At 43.6% G+C, this 25170-nt stretch overlaps 1 protein-coding gene across 2 annotated transcripts in view; it reads right to left on the bottom strand.

The window, feature by feature from the left end:
- The window catches only part of tafa5a (TAFA chemokine like family member 5a), a 137026-nt gene that overhangs the window by 37626 nt on the left and 74230 nt on the right, over positions 1-25170 (bottom strand). For both annotated transcript variants that reach the window (XM_041964243.1, XM_041964244.1), the window contains exon 2: positions 17609-17758. In XM_041964243.1, the coding sequence (XP_041820177.1) occupies positions 17609-17758 (150 nt within the window). The remainder of the gene's footprint in view (positions 1-17608; positions 17759-25170) is intronic.

The raw sequence follows: 25170 nt of genomic DNA, 5'->3' as shown, positions 1-25170 counted from the left end.
AAATATCAGAATTTCATTGGCAACAAAATATGGACGTTTAAAAATGCCATAAAAGCACATTTTTATACTTCAAAAGTATTTAATTTTGCTCATTAAAGGAGCAGTCTGACTGTAGCCTTAACATTATAATTAGTTTCACAGCAGTGGTCCATTACAAAACCAGAGAATACAGAACCAGTATTTGGAAAAAAAAAAAAAAAAAGAAAAAAACATTTTGGTGCACAGCACATTTCAACAGCCCCGGCCTTTAAAGTGCTATATCCACGGTAAGTGCTCATACAAAGTGTTGTTCCCCTCGGGACCGAACCTCTGGCCTCAGTTTAGACTCAGAGAGATTTGAGGGGAGCAAGGTTTGCTTGCCTGCGGGTGTGCACGCAACACACAATCACCCGATGTGAGGCTTTACCTTTTCCTCTTCCATCTATCAATCGGGACGTGCCCTCTGCACCCTCAAATCAGTCTAGCCTGGTCCCATTACACCACAGTTTATCCATTTTCAGGCAGGGAAACGGTAGCAGTTGCAGCATTTTTATGTTGTTCGGAGAAGAAATGTTTCAAAAGTTTGGCTCACAATTTTGTAACCTTTGATATGATAAATAGCTATTTTCAAGTCTTTACAGTTTAAATGTATATGCCAACCCGCGGGGTCCATGGGTTGAATGCAGGTAACAACTGGGGTTAGGCCTGAAATGGTCAAAAAGGGCTAAATGTGCATCAAATATTAAGACTTTGGCAATGTTGGAAGCTTTCAAATGCTAATAGATGCCACAGAATGACCTGATGAGATTTGGTGGTACAGAAAATGCTAAATTAACACACAAGCCTAAAGCAACCCACGTGCATCCCATGAGGTAACCACAGATATCCTGAGATCCAGTTTTGCCCACGAGGTTTCCACGCCTTACCCTTGGCCCAGTCATTAGCCTACATTTGTAAGTGGACAGAAAGGGCCTGAGCATTATTGCTCACTTGGGCCGCACTCACAGCCCACACTGTCCCAGTCATTGCAAGTCACAACCTTGTGTCAGTCCAGGCCATATTCCATGACACACACATGCCCTCACATGTAGCCTAACTGCCTTCTTGTGAATCAGCCATTCATAAAAACATCACATCCAACTTCCAGCCCCCTCGTCTTTATGGTAGCGTCTTATCCACCTGTTAGCGGACAAAGTGTCCAGTCCATCGGTGCATCCCAGCTGTTTCCACTCCAGACTTTGGCTTACGTCCACGTTTGCACGTTCAAAGTGGCGTCAGGAGATTTTTAATCCACACAGTTGTCAAAATTGGCAACTGAATGGAGTTAAGGAATTGATCAAACACACACAGATGGACGTGGGGAGTCATGTGGATTGCTGCATGGATTACTAGCTCAAAAAGGGAACCCTGAAGTTGGCCAGCATGTGAACCTGTGGAGGAAAGCTGTGTTGTAAATACAGCTCTCAAAACGCAAAGAGCAGTGACTAAAGATGCAGTGAAACCGAGAAACGTGATCAGACAACAGAAAGAGCATGGACAGAAAGGTTGTGTTGCCTTCATTTACGACTATTTAGGCTGATTAAGACCTAAAAAAGGGCGTCCAGCTGACCAGTCAATACTTACAGGATATTGACGCCAATAATAAAGTATTTCACAAATCACATGAATTGAACTTTAGTCAAAAGCTGTTGTTACTCTGCTAAGCTAGTAATCTTTAGCAGGAGTTAACCTGTGTTTGCATGCTTGCAACTGATATTAATTTCAAAACATTTAATGGGTTTAATAAGGTTTATGAGGTCAATTGAATCCATGAAAGCTTGAGCAGTTGTTAGACTTAGACCTGACTTGTGCTGATACACATACAGATACACACGAGAGGGTCAGAACACAGCGTACTGTAGATGTCAGCCGCGTCGAAACTGCTGTTTGAACGATCTTGAAAAGCACTGATCACTCACAGCATCCCACTAAAACAAACAGTACAACGACACGCTCCAGCAGACGTTGGTGATTCGAAAGGTTTATTTGTGCGTGTGTGTTCTTTAGCCGCCAGCCGACCACACAAGCACAGAAACAGAGAGGAAAAGCGTCACACAAGCGTCACACTTGCATAAGTGAGATAGCAGGTCTGCGGCTGACATTTCTGACACCTACACACAGTAAATACCTCTGCTCTGCCCCTCACCTCTCTGGGCGGATTATTAACACAGAAGGACACTTTGTGGCCAACTTAATCAGATGAAGTGAGTCGGAGAATGAGAAGCAACGGAAAAGAGAGAGAAAGAGAGGCCGCGATGCGAAAAAGCGACAAAGAGAGAGGGAGAGGGAGAGAGAACACACCGCATTAGTCCACATATGATTTATTCCCCCCTCTAGGTGAAGGAGACGCCATTTGTATTCATTTGGCTTTATTTTTATCCTAGATTCATCTTGCCTTCACATGCCTGTCACCACCATACTAATATTATTTTGGCCATGTGATGTCCCATAACTGGCTCTTATAAAAATTGGCCCCATGCGACAGCAGAGGATGATGCAACGGGAGGAGGGGGAGGGGTCCCATTTTACTTCATTCTTCTGATTTTGCTCTATTTTTTTTTTTTTTTCAGGGAGATTAAAAGGTTCCTCTGGACAGGATGGTGTGAAAGGTGGATATAATGATGTCTGTCCTCCTATTGAGGGACACACAAACACCCGCACACGTGCACACGCACACTTTTTGTATGTGCATGCGCACTTAACAGAAGGCCTGGCTTTTTTTTTTCTTTATTACCGGCAAGGTGAGCCAGTGGTGCTTCAACCCAAGGACAAAGACAACTGTGACCACAATCCTCCTCACGGGGCTTTGCAGAACAATTAGATGAGAGCGGAGGGTGACTGCAGTTACGTTTCAGGACAGTACACACACACACACACACACACACACACACACACACACACACACACACACAGCACAGATGAGGACACGGGGCATGCAAAGACTGACATGGACAAACACGATGCACAAGCATGTGTTAAAGGAATTATTGAACATTTTGGGAAATATGCGTCTTAGCTTTTGCCAAGAGTTAGATGAGAAGATTGACACCACTCTCATGTCTAAATACATAGCAGCCGGTCATCTTAGCTTAGCTTCTCTTAGTTTAGCGTAAAGAACAAGTTGCATATTTTTAGTGCCGATGACTCTAGGAAGTTACTGGTCCTAATTCTGTGCAGATTAAACAAACAAGGTAAAATGTGTTACTTGTGAGCTGATGCTCAAGCTACATATTTACCAGGCTGACATGTTAAATATGCAAAACAGTGAATAACTATACCTATAAGATGACTGAAACATTTTTCATGTGCAAGACAGTTGAGCAAGAATATTAAAAGACCTGCACCACCTGCAAAGCTGTCACAGCCACACATATTTGAAAAAAAAAAGAGATATGCAGGTTTCCTCATACAGCCATGCACTGTCAGGTAACAGATGCTTCAAATAAACAGAGCATGGTTTAATAATCTGTTTCGGCACAGACAGAGCGAGGAAGCCTGCATGCTAATTTATCTGCTCTGGCTGTCTGTCTTAGACAAGATAAGCCTGAGCCTAGCGTTAGCTTTACATCTACACGGTCATCTTCCATGGCTTCACTTCCTCTAACAAGCGATTGCACCTTGTCAACACGGACCAAGAGCACGGATCAGTGTGCAGAGACGTCTTTCTGTCTGTCCCTCCAGTAGGTATGACTTTGAAGTTCACTGGCCAGTGCCAGCTAGCCACCTGGAGTCACGACAGTCCTGCAAACTATAGCAGGTGTGTAAATATTCACATCAGGGTTTACAGGACTGTCAGAATTCAGTACCACTAATGTAATCAGCTGAAAATAATCTTTTTGTGCACATTTTATTTCTATCTCATTTTACATGCTCTGCAAAAACAAAAATTAGAAAGAATCCAATTAATTTGATATAAATCGCCTCTTTCAGATCAAGACTTTGCATAAAGAACCTTTCCCTCCTCTACTTTTTCTTCCAATTTTCTTCTTTGTTCTGCTGTCTTCCACACCAAGGCCTCGCACTCAGCTGATGCATCCATCCAGTCGAGTGCATCCAGCTGCATGGCAATTACAGGTGGGGCTCGGAACGGTACACAACAACAGGACGCATACATTATTAAATGAACCCATGTTCAGATGAAATTGCTAAGCCAGCCAATAAAGGTAAATTACCAAAGACAAAATGCGGCGGCAAGGAAGAGAGAGGGCCCTGCCCGAAATTGCATTGCATTAATGAACAACATCATTTCTGAAAATGGAGAGGAAACACGGAGTTGCACCTATCAGCGCAAGACAGAGTGAGGCGAAGAGAGGGGAAGAGAGAGAGAGAGAGATGGAACACAACATTGACTACCTAATTATGCATTTTATCATTTCAGTCACAATAGAGTGCCTCCCTTCTTTAGTTGCCCAGTGTACTCGTGCAGCTGTTCCTCCGCTGTTTTAATGAGGAAGATAAAGAATAATCACAACCATGTTATATTTACATCTACAGACCAGCAAATTACTTCCTTCTGCAGCATCACAAACACATACACACACACACACACACACACACACCACCTCGCAATCATGTGAGGGCCACATAGTCAGTCCCCTGATATTAATAAGCACACACGTGTAAAAACAACGCAGCTGGTTTTTGTCAATCATTAAGCTGCGCTGAAAATTAGCAACATGAGCTAAACAGCGTGATACGAGCCGACGGGTAGTTGCATTCACTGTGTTGTTGCTTGTGCTCTGATACTGTGACTAGTGCAGATCACCTCCCCTCTTCCCCCTCCTCTTGACTTTCCCCTCACGTCCCTGGCAGTCAAAGCTAGCACAGATCCTTGACTCCCGGCAGAGCTGTAATATCATGTTGCCAGTCCATCGCGGTGCATCCCCCGCATCCGTCCGTCCATTCGTCCATCCATACATCCGATCAAAAAAAAAAAAAAAACAGGGCCCCGGCCATCTGATTCCCCTGGGCTCTTAAAAAAAAGGAAAAAAAAAGTAACTGTAATCACAAGGAAGAGATGAAAGGAAGATAAGTGGGTGGAGGAGAGTGGAGGAGATGTACACTGCAGGGCTCTGACACCCATCATATGGAATCAGCACCTCGTGAGTAATGGGGGTTAAAAAGGGAAAGCGCTTTCTCTCTCAGTGCCAGATGGGCTCGTGTGTGTTGGATCGGGTGAGTGAGTGAACACTCGCCCCCCCTCCATCGACAGCAGAAATCAAATGGCACGGGGGACACCAGAGATGATTGGCCCACCTCGCCCGAGCTTCCATCAAGAACTGGCAATGAAAGCCACTTTACGATGCGGCGCGAACGTGCTTCAGCGGCGTTGTCGTTGTTGACGTTAAGACAAACGCAGGGAATCACTGAAGAACAAGCTGTCTTTACGTATCGCATCTCGATGTTTGCCCGAAGGGGGAAAATCTGCATCTGTGCACGCCGATGAGAGATTGTGGCATTGTTGAGATTCCCAGATGATGTTGGAAATTCTTGTGGATGGCAACGCTTTGTTCCCGAGGTGATTTCAAGGAAATCATTAAGAAACAGTGCATGCTTCACAGCAGCATCTTTACATTGCCTCTGTCAACATAGTCTGTGCTGTAAATTAACCAACTGCATGTATTTCATACAGCATTCTCACATTTGTATTCCAAATTGTTGAACTTGGGTTTAATGTCCTCAGTTTGTCTTTTAGTATCTCAGTATTAAGCCTCATTAAGTTGTTGTTTTCAGCCAGAACCAGAGCTGATAGCAAAAATAACAGGGATTAAAATGATGTCCAGGCCACAAACTTATGGAATTTGTACCATCACCTAATCATGTCAACAGGAAGCAGTCATCACTGCTGTATGCTGTGTTGTTTGATGATGATGATGTGATCTCCCTAAAACAAACTCATGTTGACGTCAGCTGATATGACACAGGCCCGGCACCACAGCAGGTCTTTAGGGGTCTTTTCCTCCGCAGTTCTTGTTTCAGACTCCTTTGTTTAAGCCTAATGCGGCTACAGAAAAACAGCAAAAACAACAAAACTACTGATCGAGATACATGACTATCAGAGCCAGGGACGGCGCTGAGCAGCAGCCTTATGTCGATGCTATTTAGCCTTCCGCAGGCTATTGCATGGTTTAAATCAATTAATTTTATTTTTATGAAAAGAAACTGCCCCTTCGCAATTTTGCAGGGCACCCTCGGTCACTCGATCCTGGCGCTGGGCCTGATGTGACACGTACTGTTTGTGATAAACAAAATGGGGATTTGGGGCTTTAAAAGGATCCCAAATCGCTGACTCCACACAGAACGGCGCGAGCAGAGTTTGCCTTTCCAGTTTTGTCTCGCAAGACTGGAAAAGAAGGCAACATCGACGACTTCATTAGTGTTTACTCAGATTTCTCCAATATTGCAGTAGATCATAACTGTTTTTTACTTTATTGTGCTCAGGAAACGTATGTATATGAAATTGTGAAAAGTATTTGTAATACTTTTTATATTTATTACCTTAAACTCAATAGTTTACTACATGTTGTATTATTAATTCATTTTTTTATCTTTACTGTTTATTCGCAATTCTTTTGCTGCATAAAAAAAATATTTTTGTTGTGTGTGTATGTAGGAATGTAGAAATAGTGGGTTAGCAACAATAGCCGCCATGACACAATAAAAGGGGGACACCTAAAGAAAGCTGATTCCATTGAAGGAAAGTCAAGAAAACACACTCAATGCAAAAACCTCCTCTCTGCTGGTCACTGAGACAGAAAAGGGATATCACAGATAGAAAATGAACCGTTATGTATCCGCTTCAGCGATAGTTAAGACTACAGACTCGCTTGACATCCTCCTCCTGCTCCAAATTGTAGCCTTGACCCTGAGGGAGTCCGTAGGAGCCGTAATTATTAATTAATTGTTCATAGCCCGTAGTCTGGCGTACAGACGCGGCCCCTTGGCCATGCGTTCACTGCGGAGGAACTGTTCTCTTCCAATTAGACCAGCGAGGTGGAGAGGGCGACAGCGCGGACCATCAGCCGCGACAGCACCGGTGAGCGGACTTGTGGGAAGCGGAGCCGAAAGGCGGCGCCGGGCCTCCTCGCCGCCCTCGGTTTTGCGGAGGAGGGAGGTGACAGAGATGAAGGTGCGAAGAGGAGAAGAAAATGAGAGCAAAAGGGAGAGAAGCTGCGTTTTTTAAATGTATTCACATGCGCTGTTTTATTCCATCCGTGCAGTAAGTGCTGTACTGTATATCGTATATGCCTCAGTTTGCATGAGCCTGCGTTATAAGAGGATGTAGAGGACAAGGTGGGAGCGGAGACATATTAGCTCTTGAGGATTTATAAGGCCGAGATGTTAGGAAGACTCTGATGGGCTTACCAAGTGATTGGTGTGCCGGCCTTGCTAAGAATCCCGCTCTATGAAGAGCTCCGTAATACTTCAACACGAGAGGCTGATGGCTCATTTGAAAGGCAGACGCAGCACATGAAGTCAATCTACCGAGCCAGCATCCCTCTTCATAAACACTTAGTACGGAGCTGATCTTCAGCTGGATGATTTGGCTTTGAATCAGCGCAGAATTATCCATAAATGATTTATTTTTTTCCTCCTCCTGAGCGAAATCGCTGGTGACTCACAGTTGCTCCGGCGACAAAGACTTTCTGCGTCAGAATGAAAGCGGAGCCGGAAAAAGATCCGAAGCGTCTGGACGCAAGTGGCGTTTCTAACTTGACCGCTTTCCATTATATCCACATATGCTTATCGAGCACTTCTCAAGAGGAGCTCGACTGGCCTTTTTCTCTTTCGACCCGGATTAATTATAATAAAACACAGAAAGCAAGATGCACAACAATGGGGCATCAATAACGCCTGACGTTATCATCAACTCAGAACCTTGGAACACCTGGGTCCACTTCATCACCTCGCGCCTGCAGATTTATGAACGCGCAGTGCAACGGGTTCCAGGCAGAAGGGATATGTGGATAATGCAGCTTCATTAAGAGAGAGCGTAATGGCTTGCCTGAATGCATTATGGCATCTGTATGAGCTATATCATCTGGGATATTAAATATTTACAGTCAATGTATGCATATGGAATTACTGGTGCACACACACATCCAGTGGACTACTTATTCATCTTCGGCTGCATTAACATCCATCATTTGGAGGAAAAAAAGGAAACGGCAGCGATCTGTTTTTGCAAAAATGATCGCGGGCATCAAAGTAAGACATGATGAACTACTTTAGCTCAGTTATTGGTCCTTTAAAGTCTGTGCTTGCACGGCAACACTGAGAACTACCTTAATTGTATCTGCGCATGTCGATACACGTGAAAGGGAATTTCAAAATAAATCCACCCTCAGGTGTTTGATTTAAAATGCCATTCAGTGTGTATGTAGGGTATATTTTGCGATTGCAAGTCATTTTTTAATGAGAAGTTTTTAAAAAAAGAGGTCATTTTTGAAAGAACCGTGAAAATGGATTTTCCTTATTGAGGAATTCAGCAGGGAGGGAGGCTACAAAGTAACATAATGCAAGGTTAATGGATGGAAAACTTACTGTAACTCTGCCACAGAATGAAAGCCAGAGCGCGACACTTTGCATTATTTTTATGCTAATGTGCACCACTCGTCAGCTTTTCTCGCCCTGCGGGGAAAACACAAGCATTCTTTGTATTATATTTCTGCTTGTCAGGCTGCAAAACACAAACTGGCTCAGTATTTCTGTGTGTGTAAACCCACAAAGAAGCTGTTTTGATACCAGCCACTCTGGAGGGAGAGCGCCGCATTAATATTTCCAAAAATTCAGAGTGCCCAAAAAAGAGAGACGAAAAACAAAACAACAACAACAAGAAAAAAAAATCACAGGCACTTGTTTGGGGCTTTGGTTGTCATTCTCTGCCACACTGTGTCGAGGCGATGGCTCGACAGTTGGTGCAAGTTGCCGCGATGGTGTTCACGGAGCGTAAGGAGGAGAGATTAGTTCTAAAAACGCAGACAGAGGACGCTTATTTCTGTCGCTTTAAAATAAATTAACAGAAACACAGGTTTAAGGGAGTGTGGACAAATTAGTGGTTCACCTCTTGTGATGTTAAAGAGAAAAAATGATAATGAACAAAAAACTGAAGCAATAACAACACAAAAATTAAAAGCTTATTTTTCTACCAGTGTGTCCCTTTATTATTATATTATCGGCTTAATTTGGTCAGGTGAGATGCCCACCGCTGGGAATGGGCCAACATGTACACAACAAACAAAATATCTCATTATAAGAAATTAAACTGTGGCTTTTCAAGTATGCAACACAACTGGAGTCCTTGGAGTTTCTGAAGTTCTTATATCAAAAACCCCGCAGTAAAAATGAAATCTTTAAATATAACTGCCTGGAAGCATGACCGTACCTTTTCTCATCTCGTCCTGACGCTTTATTCTCTGACCTATTTCACAAAGGGAATATAAAATAGATTTCTTCCTTCTGGATTTGTGCTTATTTTCAACCCACGCCATCAGGTTCAGTGTCACAGTGTCACGTCAGCAGGGTGGACTGAGCTGCCGCAGCAGATTTAAGAAGCGTTTTTATTTTTTGCTTTCAGTGTAACCCTAAAATCAGTCAGTTGCAGTCATGTGAAACGTTTTCCTTTGGTTATTTTATCTACCGGCATATATTTTCTTTTGTGTTCTGCTTCTGCAACCAAATAACTGCAGCTATTTCAGTTATTTGGTGAACGCATTTCCCAGAATCACAAGCAACAGGATGCTGATAGATGATTCATCATGGACTCACACCTTCCATTACACAACACAGATACCGGCTCATTTTACATCAGACAGCCAAAATGAAAAGTGTACCATTTGCTCACACTGGCACTTTTTACAAAATGACTTCTGATAGGGGAAAAACAAAAAAAACAAAACAAAAAAAACAAAGACGTGTGCTCGCAAAAACATTTTACACATGATGCTGAGATTATAATGGAAGATTCAATCTATTTTAACAGGAGACAAGCAATCAAACTGCATCAGAAAATCAATCATTATTCTAAATTGGATATTTTTGCAATGCTGAAATATAAATTGGTGATGTCTGGCATGAAAAACTGGTATTTTGTCAACAGCGCCAGTGCGAATAGGAAAAGACAGGATGCAAAGGAGACTCGCAGGGAGAGTTGCGCATCCTGGGTGTGATCGGTATATAAAAAGCGCCATGTGATTTGTGTCCCGCTCCAGTTTAGAGGCTACAGCCTCCAAACCAGCACACCCAAGGAGAAGCAACCCACCTCAGGCTGCGGTTCCCATCTGCCTGCCCTCTCCCCCTCCTCCCCCTTTGACAAGGCCGCAGCCCGTGGTCATCAGTCTTCAGTCTGCATGTGTGTATGCGAAACAAAAACAGAGAGAGAGAAGAGGGCCGAGAGAACGAGGGAACAGCGAGCGGGCACAACATTACAGATTCACCACTGGACCATCGTCTCCCGTCCCAGGTCCCTCTGGACGGCGCTGCGGTAGCGGCTAGCTTGCTAACTGGCTGCCGGAGCTGACATGACATGTTTCCCCAACAGACCGCGGCGCCCTCCTCCCCTCCCTGGATCAAATCAAACCAGTGGGCTGATGCAGTATGATTGGAGCTCTGGTACTGTCTAATAGCCCAGAGACTGAGCCTGACGCACACTGTTGTCTCTATCACTGCCTGATTCACCAGAACAATTCCTCATATGCAAGCTACCCAGGGATGTGCATCTAGTGGGATGAGAGTCATTTTTATGGCCGGCAATGCAGCTTTGAAGATGTGACAGAGCAGGTTTTGTGTTAGCGGTGGAAGAAGACATCAGTCATCTTCAGTAAAAGTAGTAACACACTGTGAAAATACTCCATTACAAGTAAAAGCCCTGCATTCAAAACCTATATATCATATTATGGGATTGTTATTACAAATGCATTAATGTGTAAGTAATCTTTTAACTATTCTATATACTGAGAGTGAAGAAGTCAGTGCAAAAAATAAGTATTTAATCAGTTGTTTTAAATAAAAAAAAAATAATTTTATTTTTGTTCCTTTATAATCTTTGTGTATATTTAAAGCTTTTCAACATACTTTCAAATATTGGAATATTCATACAACGTCTTTTTTCAGTTTTATTAAAGAAAATAAAACTTTAAAACTGCTATAATTTCTATTTTTGTAATAACAATGTGAATGCAACGTGACAAGGTGAGAGGGGTTGCTCATAGTGATGACTCTATAGAGAATTATTATTATATTATCACCAGAATCTGCAGCTTCCTGTGGCTTTATGGCAGTTTTTGGCATCTTTTAGCTAATTGTTTTGGTTTCCCAGCCCAAAACTTTGCTGTTTTGGTTTACTCCCACCGCTCTCACAGCATCACCTTCAGATGAGGCAGCTGTTTTCAGTAAAAAAGCTTTAAAAATCCCCTGCACACTACCTGCTCAGCACCAAACGGCATAGTGAGATACTATCTGGTGAACATAGTGGAGCATTTAGCAGCTAAAGAGGCAGATAATTCCCTCTGAAGTTGGTAGAGACCAAAAATAGAGCTAAAAGAAAGTGACTCTTTTCTTTCCATGACTCCAAATGAATTATAATGCTGCATCTTAACTGCTGAATGTGTGGATGAGCAACTATTAGCTAACAAGGTGATGACATGTCAATGTTGTGTCCACAACTTGTTTATGCTGCTCCCAAGTAGCCAAAAAAAGTCAACTATTGCAGGTTTTGGGACTCAGTTAAAGACCAAAATATTTAGTGCATTGAACAATGTATTATAGTTTAGAGGCAGATCATATGTTTTGTTTGAAAAATCTCATAATGCAAAGTGGCTTTAGCTGTTAAATTAATAAATGTAGTGAAGTACAAGTGGCATGGGCATGCTAACTAAAAATACCTTAAAATGTAGTTAAGCATGCCATGAATAAATGTTCTTGTTTTTTTCTTTGGGTTAGTGTTGCATTCTTTCTGCTTTTCGCACACACACAAACAAGCGGGCATGCACACACTGGTTTTCAGAGGATTATCTGCAGCGGTGGGCCTCTCAAAACTGGTCACCTTTGAGGCTTTCATCAATGTCAGCATCCCTGCAAAAGGAGACCAAACACAAACACATTCACCTCAGGCAGGGACTCCCCGCTGAGCTATCACCGCCACAACCAGTGACCCTCAACAAGCTCCTCTAAGTCTCTGGAGCTGCCGCCTTCTGCAGCTCTGTCACTCTTTCCTGCAGCCAGGGCGAGCCGGCAACTCTCTCCGTCTCTCTAATAGTCCCTCTCGGTCTCTCACTCTCCTAATAAGAATCAATATCGGCTCTCTTAAAAGTCATCAAGCACAGAGGTAAAAAGGCTCGAGAGCATGAAATTGCAGATGGGAGAACGTGTACTTATGCAACACTAGGCTGCGATATAGGCCTCAAATGGATAGAGCAGCCGAAGGCAGACAGTAGAGAGAGAGTTAGACTGAGAGTGTGCATGAGAGAGAGAAAATAAGGGAGAACAGCAAAGAGCAGACGCAGGGAGGAAAAAATACGAAATGGAGAAAGCGAAAGGGTCAGAGAGAGACAGCATTTCATGCCGCAGCGACGTGCTTCTTGAAGGTTTTGTTTTCTTTTTTGCTTCTCACGGACTCGCGCATCAAACAGCGCGGCTAAACAAACCTTATCATGTTGACGGCTTATCTCCCATTTTCACCTCCTCAAAGCAATAAACACACACACAGAGCAGCTGGAAGGCGGGAAACGCGCAACAACAAAGAGTTGACTCTTCAGGATCAACGGCACTACAGCAGCCTCTCCGTTTTCATTACCGCAAACCGTCCTGGAAGCCAGGTGAGAGCGCCGATGGAGCTATGGATTATCCTGCAAGGATTGGATGCAGAGTTTGAAGCATGAAGGACACAGATTGTGTCAGCCAAGGCAAAGACATATTACAACAGAGAGCAGACCTCAAGGACTCAAGTAGATTAAAACTGATTGAAATCTCATTTGTGGGGTTTGGGGGTCTTTCATGTCAGCTTTCTCTCTCTCTCTCTCTCTCGCAATGTCCCCAAAGTGAGCCGAGCCTGAGTCTGAGTAAACAAATAAGATTGCGTTTGTGGAGACAAGCATCTCAGATTTGCATGGCAATAATATCAAGCTGTGGGATTTTGTAATATGAACAGCAATAAAGGTGCGTGGATGTGTGACAATATGGGAGGAAATGGTAAAATAAGACGGAGGAGAAGACGCACACACAGAGCTGCAGATGTGTGCCCATTTGTTAAATCGTCAAAACCCAATGTTAGATTAAACTTAAATAGTCTATTATGCACAGTGGCATGGTGGTGTCTGGTGGGTAGACTAAGGCCTTGACCACATGTACACCAGGCGTGGGCGGTATACTGGTTTGTCACCATCACTGGTGTCATGTTCTGCCATGATGGCTACACACATGCTCATCACCACACACAAGGACTATTTTCCTCGCTATAATGCCGCCTCCCGTAACATAGGGCCCTATGACATCCGTCAGGTAGACAACACGGATGGGATCATGGCAATATGACGTCAACTAAAAACATCCACCACATGATTAGACACTCGTTCTGAGGAGAAAACGTGTTTAAATCATGAAACTGATACAGAAAAATGAAATAGAATTTGAGAACAACTAAAACATAAACTGGAGAAAATTAAAACCAAGTCACACAAAGATATGAAGGCAACATTATGAGAACTCCAATTTCTCTGCCGTCGGTTACAAGAACCAACACAAAAGTCTTCATCTGCTCCCACCATCCGAGGAAGTGACGACTCAGTGGATACACCCGGTGGAAATGCTCAACTTCTGGATAACATACAGAAAAACTCTGGATTTGTGCACTAATCATTTTACTTTTGACCAATACAAAGCAGGATTCACTTCACTTCACTCCTGCAGACGCGAGTGTCATCATTTCATCATCATATGTTACTTTACTGGTTATTCTGCTGGTTAGCCTGTTGTATTTGCCGCCAGCATGCTTCGCGGCTAATGTGGCTCATAGCATCTACTGCAGACCCACACGCTGGAACAACGTTGACAGTCCAGAGATGCTGCGTGAAAGTTAATGTGGGATGTGGGAAACCTTTTTTTCTTGTAGCTTTTTGTGTCGCCTCATGCAGCCACAGCTAGCGTTCATACTGCAGCACAAGCTCAGCTTGCTTTGTTGCGGCAGGACAGCCTCCTCTGCTGCAGGCCGCCTCGGTATGTTGCTGCTGTATGTGAATCTACTTGACGGACATGCCCGTGGTACACTGACTATTGCTTTTACATAATATAATTTGAGTTTTCTGCTTAATAAATGCTGTTGAGATGGCTAATCCTACCCCTGGGCTAACTCTGAGAATGAATCACATTACATTTACTAATTAACCTAGTCCTTCTAAAACACGTGTAGGCCTAGAGCTCATTTTCATTCCTGTTTGGAGCCAATAAACATACATTTTTAAATCATCTTGTCCTTCTTAATTCACACATGATCAGTGTTGCTTTGTGTAATCATATGAAACGACAACAATGGCGCACGAGTGGTTGGTTTACGTTTGGTTAGCACTGCTAGGCCGTGTGCAAGAATAAATAAGCAATTAGCTCCTATTGTTTGTGTTTTCCAGTTACTGCCGCTAAAGGAAAACTGCTGACATGGACTTTATCGCCACCTACTGGCCTGGCATGCTTGTTGGAGCGTTAGGAATCGCTTTTGTGTGTACAGAGATATTTTGTAAAAGAAGGTTGCGTGGCCAATTTTATTTTGAAATGGAGGACAAAAACATCTGTTTTAAAAATACAGCTGTCGAATACATGTGAAAAGTTTAATATGATCAGTATAAAGCAGCACAGAGCAAAACACAGAGGCAGATTGGCTTGCTTGTTAAGTTAAAAACAATGTTTGTGTGTGTGCAGCAATTAGCTAGCTGCTAGTATTTTACTCACACTCACTGTTTTAATGCTTGCTGGCTATGGAAGGACAGCTGCGGGAGAGGTTTTTGTGCCCTGACTTTGTCCTGCAGATGGCTCTCGTGTTCACCCAGGATGGTACGCTGCCTGGCAGAAAGCAATGCCTGTAATGCTGAAGTCAGGGAACATCAAAGTGTCCCATTGCAGTTGTAACATGATTAACTGCTTGTTTATTCAAAAAAATTTCCAGCATACTGTACAACACACCCCCCCAGCCCCCTGGGCCAGAGGTGGATATACGCTGCATACATGCACCACTGCACCTCTGATTACAGAATACCAATACATAAAGTGTCAGATATATAACTTCTATGCAATTTATGACTTAAATTCATCCTAACAAAGATTCTACACTGGCTTCCAAGAGTTTAAATTACTTCTTCTTGTCTGTACATTTATCAAAACCCCAAAGGGCTAAACTGCGTCTCTGGCTTTCTACTACTATGTGAACTCTCTCGGCCTCTCAGGTCATCTGGCAGCCGTCTGCTAAATGTTCCCACAGTCTAGATTAACATGGAGAAGCAGCATTTTGTTGCTGCAGTATGCAGCACACAGCTGCACTGGACCCACCTTCACCTGTTTAGTATCTATTCTACTACATATCCGACTTTTATCTATGTTTTACTCTGCATTGCAATACAATGTATTGTCATTATAATGTGTACATCTTTATACTGACATTTTTTTTTTATGTGTTTGTTTTCAGGTTGTACTGCCGTCCACCTGTGCAGGTATCTAAAGTCAGCTGATAAGCCGACGCTGTCAGAAGAGTATCCTATACAAAATGCCACAGTGCTCCACAGAGCCCACGTTGTGACAAATACCTCCTGATATCATCTGGATACTGTGGATTTATGCAACATCCATTCAAAAGCAAAAGAGGCAGCAAAGTGACTCCACACTGCAGGTGGGCATGTGATCATGTCTGCAAGATCAGATTTTCCTTTCTGGGACTTAGACGAAGCACGCAAATCTCTGAATTTGGAGAAAGGTCAAATCTCCATGTTCATCTGTGCCTGCCACTCACCCAAGCCTCCGTCCAGGCTTCTCCTCATCCGATCAGCAGGTAAAACCAGTCACACAGCGCACTGGGGATAGGCAGCGCCTCCAGTCTGAGACGCAGCTGCGAAGCCACAGCTGAATCACAGGCGGAAACAAGACATCTGAAGCTGCAGTTCACTGCAGGTCCGTCCTAACTAACAGAGCTGTTTATCCTGCCTTCACCTGTCCACAGAAGCCTCGCCTCCCTCCTCGGGCTAGAGGCCACATCATGTGAGAGTCAGAGGCTCAGTGACAGGCACCCTAAGAGGCTGTGAGACGGCAGCGAAGGTGTCATGAGGAGATGTAAGAAAGGCCAGAGTCACACCATCGCTCAGCCGCATCCTCAAAGTCCATTGTGCTGCCATGGAGGCAGAATGACGACCAGAGAAATGGATCAAGCTTCTTCCCCATTAGATGTATGTGAGGAAGCCATGGCAACAGCTAATGAGAGTCACCCTCTCCTGAGTAAAGCATTGTTATATATATTGGTGTAAGCCTTACTTCTCTTTTCATTGCTGTCCTATGAAAACCGGACAGCAAATTTGGTGATTTAGTTTTTTTTAATAAAACACAACAGTTCAGTCGTCCATCACGGGCTGAGAAGAATCTGTGACCTCTTCAGCTGCGTAAACCATTTAAAGACCCGTCACTGAGCTGAAAACTGAACTCAGATTGTGAAAAGCAGATTTTTCTGGAGACACGTCATTTTATAATATTCACATTTTATCTGGGAAAAATTATCTTTGCACATCTGTATTCTTTTTTACCCCCTAAATATCAATTCTGAATTTCTTTTTAGCGTAAATGTGCAAGGAGAATTACTTCTTTGTCTTTATTTTCTATATATATTTATATGATCGATTGATTGTTTGGGCTATAAAATGTCAAAAAATAGCAACAAATGCCCATCACGGTTCCCTACACCCGATGGGGCAGCTCTAAACTGCTTGTTTTACCCGACAAACTGTCCAAAAAACAAATATATGGAATTAACTACTCACATGTGAGAAGATGGAAGTAGTGAGATTTTGGCATTTTTACTTAAAAACTTGCAAATAAAAAATTATTTTCTGTCAATCAATAATTAATCGACTGGCTAATCATTTAAATCTCTAACAATGATAATAATAATGCGAATACACTCTGTCTGTGCCAAAACAGACACTATTCCGCAAATAGTGTCACCACTCCATGACATATAAGCCCATCTGTTGGTGGGGGATTTAGAAACCCCCCTGCAGCTACTTTTTAAAATGATTCAACTGTAAATTGATTTGTTGCAGGCTTTACGAACCTCACAAAGACAACCCTGTGATCCACTTTGCTCCACATTGTAGGTTTATCCACCTTAAGCCCCGACTTAAAGGCCGCCAAACCCTAACTGCCCTGCGACTGATGACGTGATTCAACATTTGATATGGCTGAGTTACACGCTTCATTTTCCTCATGTGCTGCAGCACCAGTGCGAGAGTCAGACGTGACTCAGGAAAAAAAAAAAAAACATGCTCGTGTTTGAGTGATTTTTGCTGAAGTGGCCCCTTAAAGAGAGCGAGCTAAGCCGGGATCCCCCTGTCCCCCCTCCTCTTACCGTCCACACAGGCAGGTCTGGCTCTTGTAGTTCCAGCGATCTGGCCCTTCTTACAGGCACAGCGGGCCGTCTGCCTGGCGATGGTCCGCCGTGGTTGGCTGCTGTCCCTGTCCAGCGTCACAATCTCACATGTCCCCGCTGCCAGCTGGCCTGGAAATGACATTGCACCACAGAACGCGAGGTCAGAGAGATGAAATCATACACAGGGCAAAGTAAGCGAGTGTGTCTCTTCTGTTGAATTTGTATTCTGTCACATGTTCGGTGGTGTAGCCCTGTTATTTTTCATAATCCTTTGTAGCTCAATTGGCAGGGAGCAGCACAAACAGTACCAAATTCAAGGGAGTGGGTCTCAGTGGAACCACTGGCACAAGTGCAGCAAGACTTTGATGCACGGCTATGACAGTCATTCTAATTCTGAATATATAAGTACATGTACTCAAATACTGGACTTAAGTCTAATTTTTACAGACTTTACTTCAGTATTTCCATTTTGTGCTCCTTTATTCTTCTACTCCGTGTTTCAGGAAGAAATATTGAACGTTTTACTTCACCACATTCACCTGATTGCTTGAGATTAACATTTTGTGTTGTGCAAATGCTTCAAAAATCTCCATCTCACCGAGACATTTGTGTCTATTATTGAGTCCTGAAAGTCTTCGTGTTCTCCAAAAACGTAGAAGAAAATTGCCATTGGAATGAGATCAATTCAACCAGTTTATGGAGTGAGGTGACTTTTTTCTCGATGCTAAAGCAGCGATCCCTCGTTCGATCGAAGTGAGTGGTTTTCATTTCATCGCTCATGAATTTGACTTTGCTTTCCTGGGAGCAGAATTTGCTGTTTCATCCTTCGAAAGTTACGAAGTCTCACTTTATTAGTGGCTGGGTCGAAGAAACGAAAGGCACAAACTAACAATCGATCCGACTTAAAAAAAAAAATACTTAAGATGAACTGATTTTAATCACATTGGACGTGCAGTCAGGATACCACTTTGAAATAGGTTCATAGGTTCTCTTAAAGCTTTCACAGATCCAGATCCAGACCGTGGATCCTAAACCCTGAGCCCAGAGGGCAGCAGAGGAACACTGCAGCGGCACTGAGCAGCTCACAGATGTACCTGCATATGTGAATGGACTTCAAAAGACAATGGTGAAGAAATCCCGTTTAAATTTCAACTACCTGGACCCACAAGCTATTTCCCATTAAGGACCACATCCGATCAGCACACCTCTTTGAAGGTAATGTACCCATTACCCATGAATGAAACACATGAATACTGATGAACTTTGTAATTGCTGCTGAGCCCCCTCCATCCTACACACACACACATCCTCCATGTATTCAATCAGGTGACCTTTGGCCTTGTAGCCGGGCCCTCGCTGCTTGCAAATTAACCTTTGTCTGTGTGTGGAGGCCCCCGGGTGCCATCCTGGAGAGGCTTATCAGGGCCTAATTGTGATTGGCAAGAGGATGGAAGTTGTGATTAAATCTGGACTTGAGTCCCGAACACTTGGGTGGCGGGCTTAATGAACTGAGCTGCGAGGGGTCACACCCAGGGTAATGGGGATCTATCAGGATTCATCCACACGCTGGTACCTGTGGTGGCCACGGCCACAGGCGGAGAAAATGTCTGCGTGCATGCAGGGTGGAGCCATTTTAAAAGGTGTGTCTGTATATGCATGAATACATGTCCATTTTTGTTACCATAGTGTGTCTTTTAGGGAAAAACCTCAAACTTCATGCAACTTTAGCAACATGAGCAATAGCTGACTTATGTCTCGCTCCAACTTCCCATCCTTTTTCATTTATTTCTCAATTTATTTCTCCATTGTAGCTTTTCTTCTCCATTTTTTTCACTATAATTTAATTTATCAGGGAATATATTCAGGAACAAAATATAAATCACTGACAATGCACTGATAAACGACCACAGCAACACACGACGCAGCAGCAGGGTGGAGATAAGAGGGTATGTGGGGCAATAGCACAGTACAGCAGCACATAATAAAAAGTAGGATTTAGCTGATTATCTGTACTGGTTATCAGAGGGTCTACTGGTCCGATAAGGAGGGCAAAGTGGCAAATTATCTCAGGAAGAGAGAGGGGGGGAAAAAAAGGATGGCACTGACGGTGTCACAGTATTAGTTAAGTCTCAGTCAAAGGCAGATCTGGGATGTAAAAAGGCAGCTATTCTTTCCATTTACAAATTCTATTAAGCAGCTTTTGGAAAGACAGGCTGATTTATGAATCTTCCAGTTCACCAAAAACATTTCTGGACCCAAGCTGTGCAGCCCTCCGCTCATTTTATGAATGTAACACCCATGTTGTTCAAAATGATGCACTGATGCATTTAAAATAGTGTTTATCTTGGTCTGATGCTTCCATGTTATGTCTGTTTTCTGTGCTTCTGGTACTGAGAGCACTGACATCTCACTCTATTGCCAGACACACACATACAGACACCTGCACACATACGTATCACTGAAACTCGTAATTCTACCACACCACTGAATTAGTACTAATAAAAAAATAGATTTTTATTTTTTATATTAGTAATTCATTTCTTTTTGTGTTAAAAAAACGAATAAATAAGATGCTGAGAGCAAAACTAGGTTGTGTTTTATGAAGAGTCAACATACGGACAGAAAGTGGCCAATTAGTTCGACCACAATGTTCAGGACCACTAATCTTCAGCCATCTCCAGCTCTCCTGTCGTGTGACTACGCTGATCGAGTGTGATGTGCGATCAAGACCTTCACCGTCCCTCTCCACCGCTCTCCTCCTCTTCCTCCGTCCTCCTTTCTTCCTTTACATCGCTTGCGCTTTTTTTTCCCCCTTCTCACTTAACTCCCTCCTCCCTCTTGCAACTCTTCTGTCTTCTCTGGCTGATGCCGGATAATGACTTGTCATGTAAGCTCCTGTGTGTGTGTGTGTGTGTGTGTGTGTGTGTGTGTGTGCGTTTACTTCCTGCGTCCTACCCCACCCACCATCTCTGCAGATCATCTTGTCGCTGCCTTCTTCCTGCTTCCTCTCTTTGTCAGTTCCTTCTCCTTTGGAAAATCTACCGTCGCAAGCCGCTGAAAAGACTGTTTGGATGTCTTATGTAATTGTGCGGATCACTGTGGCGCTGAGGTACCACGTGTGAAGTCAACTACCAAAGACCGCGGCTGATTTGACATCGCGATTCGAGTCGATGGGGCTCATTAATTGCCTACATTTCATCAAACAGGGGCCTTGCTGTTACTGTCACCACTGTAGCTGCCAGGAAACTGAATTTTCATGTTGTTGTCGTCTGCACAGCTGCTCTGACTTCTTTAAGGGGACGATAAAGAGTCGTCTTTTTTTAAACTCAGTGTAAAAATAAATTAATTGTGCTCTGCCTTATGAAAATATATCAGTTGTAACATTGGCGCTTGCATTATGGACTGTGCATAGGTCCTTGTGGAGGATAGGATTAAGGAAAATGCTTCACATTTAAATTCAATGTGACATGACAGGTGACATGCAGCATGATGAGGGCCACAGAGTGTATTCTTTATGTTGATCACTCCATTGTTTGAAACAAAATTGTCAAATTACTGTTAAAATTGTTGCAAGGCACATGGCAAAGCATCTTTTCAATCCAGTGGCAACGTGTGCAACTAGCAGCATTTGTTCTTGAGCTAGCACGCCTCATTGAGTTTGGTAAACTGCATCACAATGTCAACGTCAGCCTTCGGGTGGCGCCAGAGGAAACGTCGCCAAAAGTCCTCAGGATAGATCCTTGGGGAACCAAGAATATCAAATCAAATCAAATATCAGTGTAGATGTTGAGATATTTCACTGGATAAATAAAAACACCTCCTGCCGGTGGTGCTAGTGGAAAAGTCAAGGGACCATCAAAGCCAGTGGGAGTCATCCTCTCATGACCATGAATGTCCGCACCAAAGTGGCAGACTGACCAGCCGATCAGACCAACATTACTATCAGTGCAGCGATAACACCAGCGTGATTAAACTTCTCAATATGTAGCCCATAGCTCAGAGAAAGAGTTTATTCAGTGTTGACTTGAATATTTGGGGTGTGAATCTTAAGTATTTGAGATGATAGAGACAAAAGTCCATCGAGAATCGCTAAAGGGTATTAGAGCTTTAAAGAAGTTGGTTTCAGCTGCAAGTATTCTAGGTGTTTCGCAGCCTTTCCAAATATTATGCGAGAGAACTTGAGGACAAGCTGGTCTCAGTGCCCCAATAAAGCAGGAGTCGACTCCGCTGCTTTTTTTCTAAAACAAATCGCTCCGAGCGTCCCCGCGGCTCAGCCTCCAGAGCGCAGTGCCAGGGATACCACATACATCGGCAGCCTTAAACAAAGCAAAACTAAACAAACAGAGCAAATAAATAAATAAAAAATCTAACCGACTAACAGCAGAAAGTTCCTCTTCTTTGCTGGCCTGGAGGGATCTGCAGAGAAGGTTGGAAAATATTACAGGATTCACAGCTCCAGCCAGGCAGTTTCAGGAAAGCAAGACTCGGCCCCCGAAAAAAACAACTCCTGCATCTTAGCTCAGAATTAAAACCGCAGTCGTATATATTTTTCACATCGAGTTTTTATACATGCAAATATGCGAGATGACGTCCAATCATCTCCTCTCAGCCACCCTGTGAAGAAATTGGACCGGGAAGAGAGGGAGCCGTAATCCCGTTTCCTGGAATAGCCTCGTGAACGGGAGGAAGAATCTGAAACTGGCAGGTGTCCTCGGAAACGCACCCAGAGCTTGTACCAGTAGCGCTGTGATTTATCGTCGCCCTTATCAGCCGCTGTTGTCGAGCAGTTGTCAGCTTGGCCGGCCAAATGGCTGATTAAAATGTATGTGTGGCCACCCTGGAGTGAAATGAAAGCTCCGACTGTGGCAGAAGATGGATTCATGTGGCAGAGCGCACGGCTTAATGCAACGTAATGTTATTGACATGCTCCTATGCTTTATTATTTCTCCACCCGCTCTTCAGCGCATTACAATCGCTCTGCCGTACACGGCTATTTGACGAATGTCCTGCACGGCGCCGAAGCGCGGAGACGTGCCCCCCCCCCCTTCCACTCCTTCCATCTTTTGGCCAGATGTCTTTTTCATTCATTTTTTAGAAGAATTATTCTTGTTTTTGCTGCTCGAGAGATCCCAAAACAACTAAAGACTGCTTGCTAGAGTCTCAATCTGCTGAATCAGAGGCTTAGATATTTATAAAATGTGTGGTTTAGGCTCAGTAGGAGGGGTAGGTATGGTTTTTTTTGTTATTATTATTGTCATTTCAAAAGCTGCAGTGTGCCGGAGTCGTGCTGGGATTGCATACTGTGCCGCGCAAGAAACAGCTATTTGCAAAGTATTTCTCAGTGTCCTTCTAAATTCAACACAAAGAATGTGTTCTGCCATGAAATTTACTGAAGGAACTGAAGTGCAGTCCAACAGAATGAGTTTTTAATTAGCCCTCATTTTTCCGACGATACTTGTGGCAGGATGTGAGAGCGATGAGGGCTCTCATCCAAAAAAAAAAAAAAAAAAAAACAGCAAAGAAATGTTTGCTGATGGTAAATCAACACCACAGATCCTGAGCAGTAAATTATATGTGTTTTACTCTGAGAGGGAGTCGTATATTAGCTTTAATCTGATGCTGGCTGTGTAACCAGGCGGTGTTGATTTTTTATTTAGTTTTAGATCAGCTCTCTAATTAAAATGTGATACATATTGGTACCGTTTTAGCCAGTTTATTTTTATTTTTTGACAACAAAAAGTGAATCCATTTAGTTTAGGCTAAATGGAAGCTACAGGGTTTATCTTAAGAGCATCAGCGTTCGATACCATTAATGCCGAACTGTTCCTTAAGGGAACATTTATTTTGACGGGAGACATTTTGCACTCTTTCCCACCAATAGCCTATAAACATCTGAAAGTAATGCTGATGTTACGCCCACACAGTGTATTGTTCTTGATAATGGTATGTTAATGTAAGTTAACCATTTTGTTAATGTCGGCGGCCTGGCCTGCACGTTTCCCAAGTTTGTCTGAGCTGTTTTGCTTCAACCTCTTGGGTCATTTTCAGAGAGGCCGTATCAGCATTTGACCCATAAATTGTTAATCTGCTCCTTCCAAAATTCAGTGCTGTTAGCAAACGTTAGACCTGCTAAATCCAGAAGAACAGGAAAAGGTCGTCCTGAGGTGCTGCATGATTATTTTACCAATCCAGGAAGGAATTGATGAAAACGCTCCAACGCAGGCGGGCTTCTTTTTGCAAATGCAATTTCAAATCTTAATCTCTGAAATATTTGACAGTGGACTAATGGGGGGCAAATTAGCAACAAGACAGGCATTTAAAAACCACGCTAGCAGCCCGCGGGGACCATGCTGCTCCTCACAGCAGCGTGGTTTGAGCCAACCGGGCGACCGACATCCTCAGAGTGCTGTGATCCAGCCAGCGAGGCTAAAACCATGCGGTGAAAGGTGAAGATCTCCTAAACATGCTGAAATGCGACATATTGATTCGTGCATTAAGCAAAGAGCATTGTCGTGATGCCTCTAAGGAGCCGAACGCGCGTGCGCGTTTGTTTGTGAAGCGATATGGAATGTGAGGACGCCAACGCACGGACACGCTCTTTTCTAAACGTCAAAACGATGCATGTAATGGCTCTCTTTTCCACATATTCTCCACTTAACCCAGAAACACGACATGGCAGCTCGATGCAGTTGGAAATTCGCATCTGTTCTGCTGGAGTGTGTGCGTGTTGGTGTGTGTGTGTGCACGTTAGACACTGCCAGGCTAAAATGCTATATCACTCCAGCGCGCTACAGCTGTTTGGAATGAGAGACGAGAGTCCGGCGCCAAGACTGTGAGTCTGAAATCCCATTTTCGATCCAAATGCTGCATTAGTAGAACCTTGATGTCATCCCTCCACCCTGAGGCCTGGCGGGCTAGTTTTTAAATGAATCCTTTTAATAAGCCTAATCAGAGGCTGGAAGAGCCAACTGAACAGCATGTGGTGGAGCAGGACGGAGAGCGGAGCAGACGGGATTACAGCTTTAGGTAAAACAGCAGTTGGACGATGTGGGGCACGAACAAAATCTCCAAAACGACCTGCACTTGAGCGGGAGACTGAGGTCCAGAAACAATTCAGTCAGCCACTTACTTAGATTTCAATTTATCCGGAGTCTGGACCTTGACGATCAATGAAAGCAGCTTGAAGAGCGTACAGTATGTCCTTGAGTTTTACAGGTGTGAAAGATGATGTTCCAGTTAAGAGCAGCGGCACGATGAACAGGACTGATTTGAATACCTTCTGATCAGGTAACAGATGAATGATTATCAGTGAGCGCGGTGGTTTAAGGATTTATACAGAACGGCAGGAGGGCCACATCCATTTCCAGTTTTGAAGAGGTATCTTGGCGGTCTGGGAAAATGTGCTTGTTTGCAGAGTTAAATGAGAAGATTGCCACTCTGGTGTCCGTCCACTGAATTTGAAGCTGTTTAGCTTAGCGAGCGTAGAGACTGGAAGGAGGGGGACTCAGCTAGCCTGGCTCAGCGGGGAAAAACAATCTAAC

Source organism: Chelmon rostratus, chromosome 22 (genome assembly GCF_017976325.1).
Source record: "Chelmon rostratus isolate fCheRos1 chromosome 22, fCheRos1.pri, whole genome shotgun sequence".
Classification (NCBI taxonomy): Eukaryota; Metazoa; Chordata; class Actinopteri; order Chaetodontiformes; family Chaetodontidae; genus Chelmon; species Chelmon rostratus.
The sequence above is the reverse complement of the archived record's forward strand: the minus strand, read 5'-3'. Positions and strand labels throughout refer to the sequence as shown.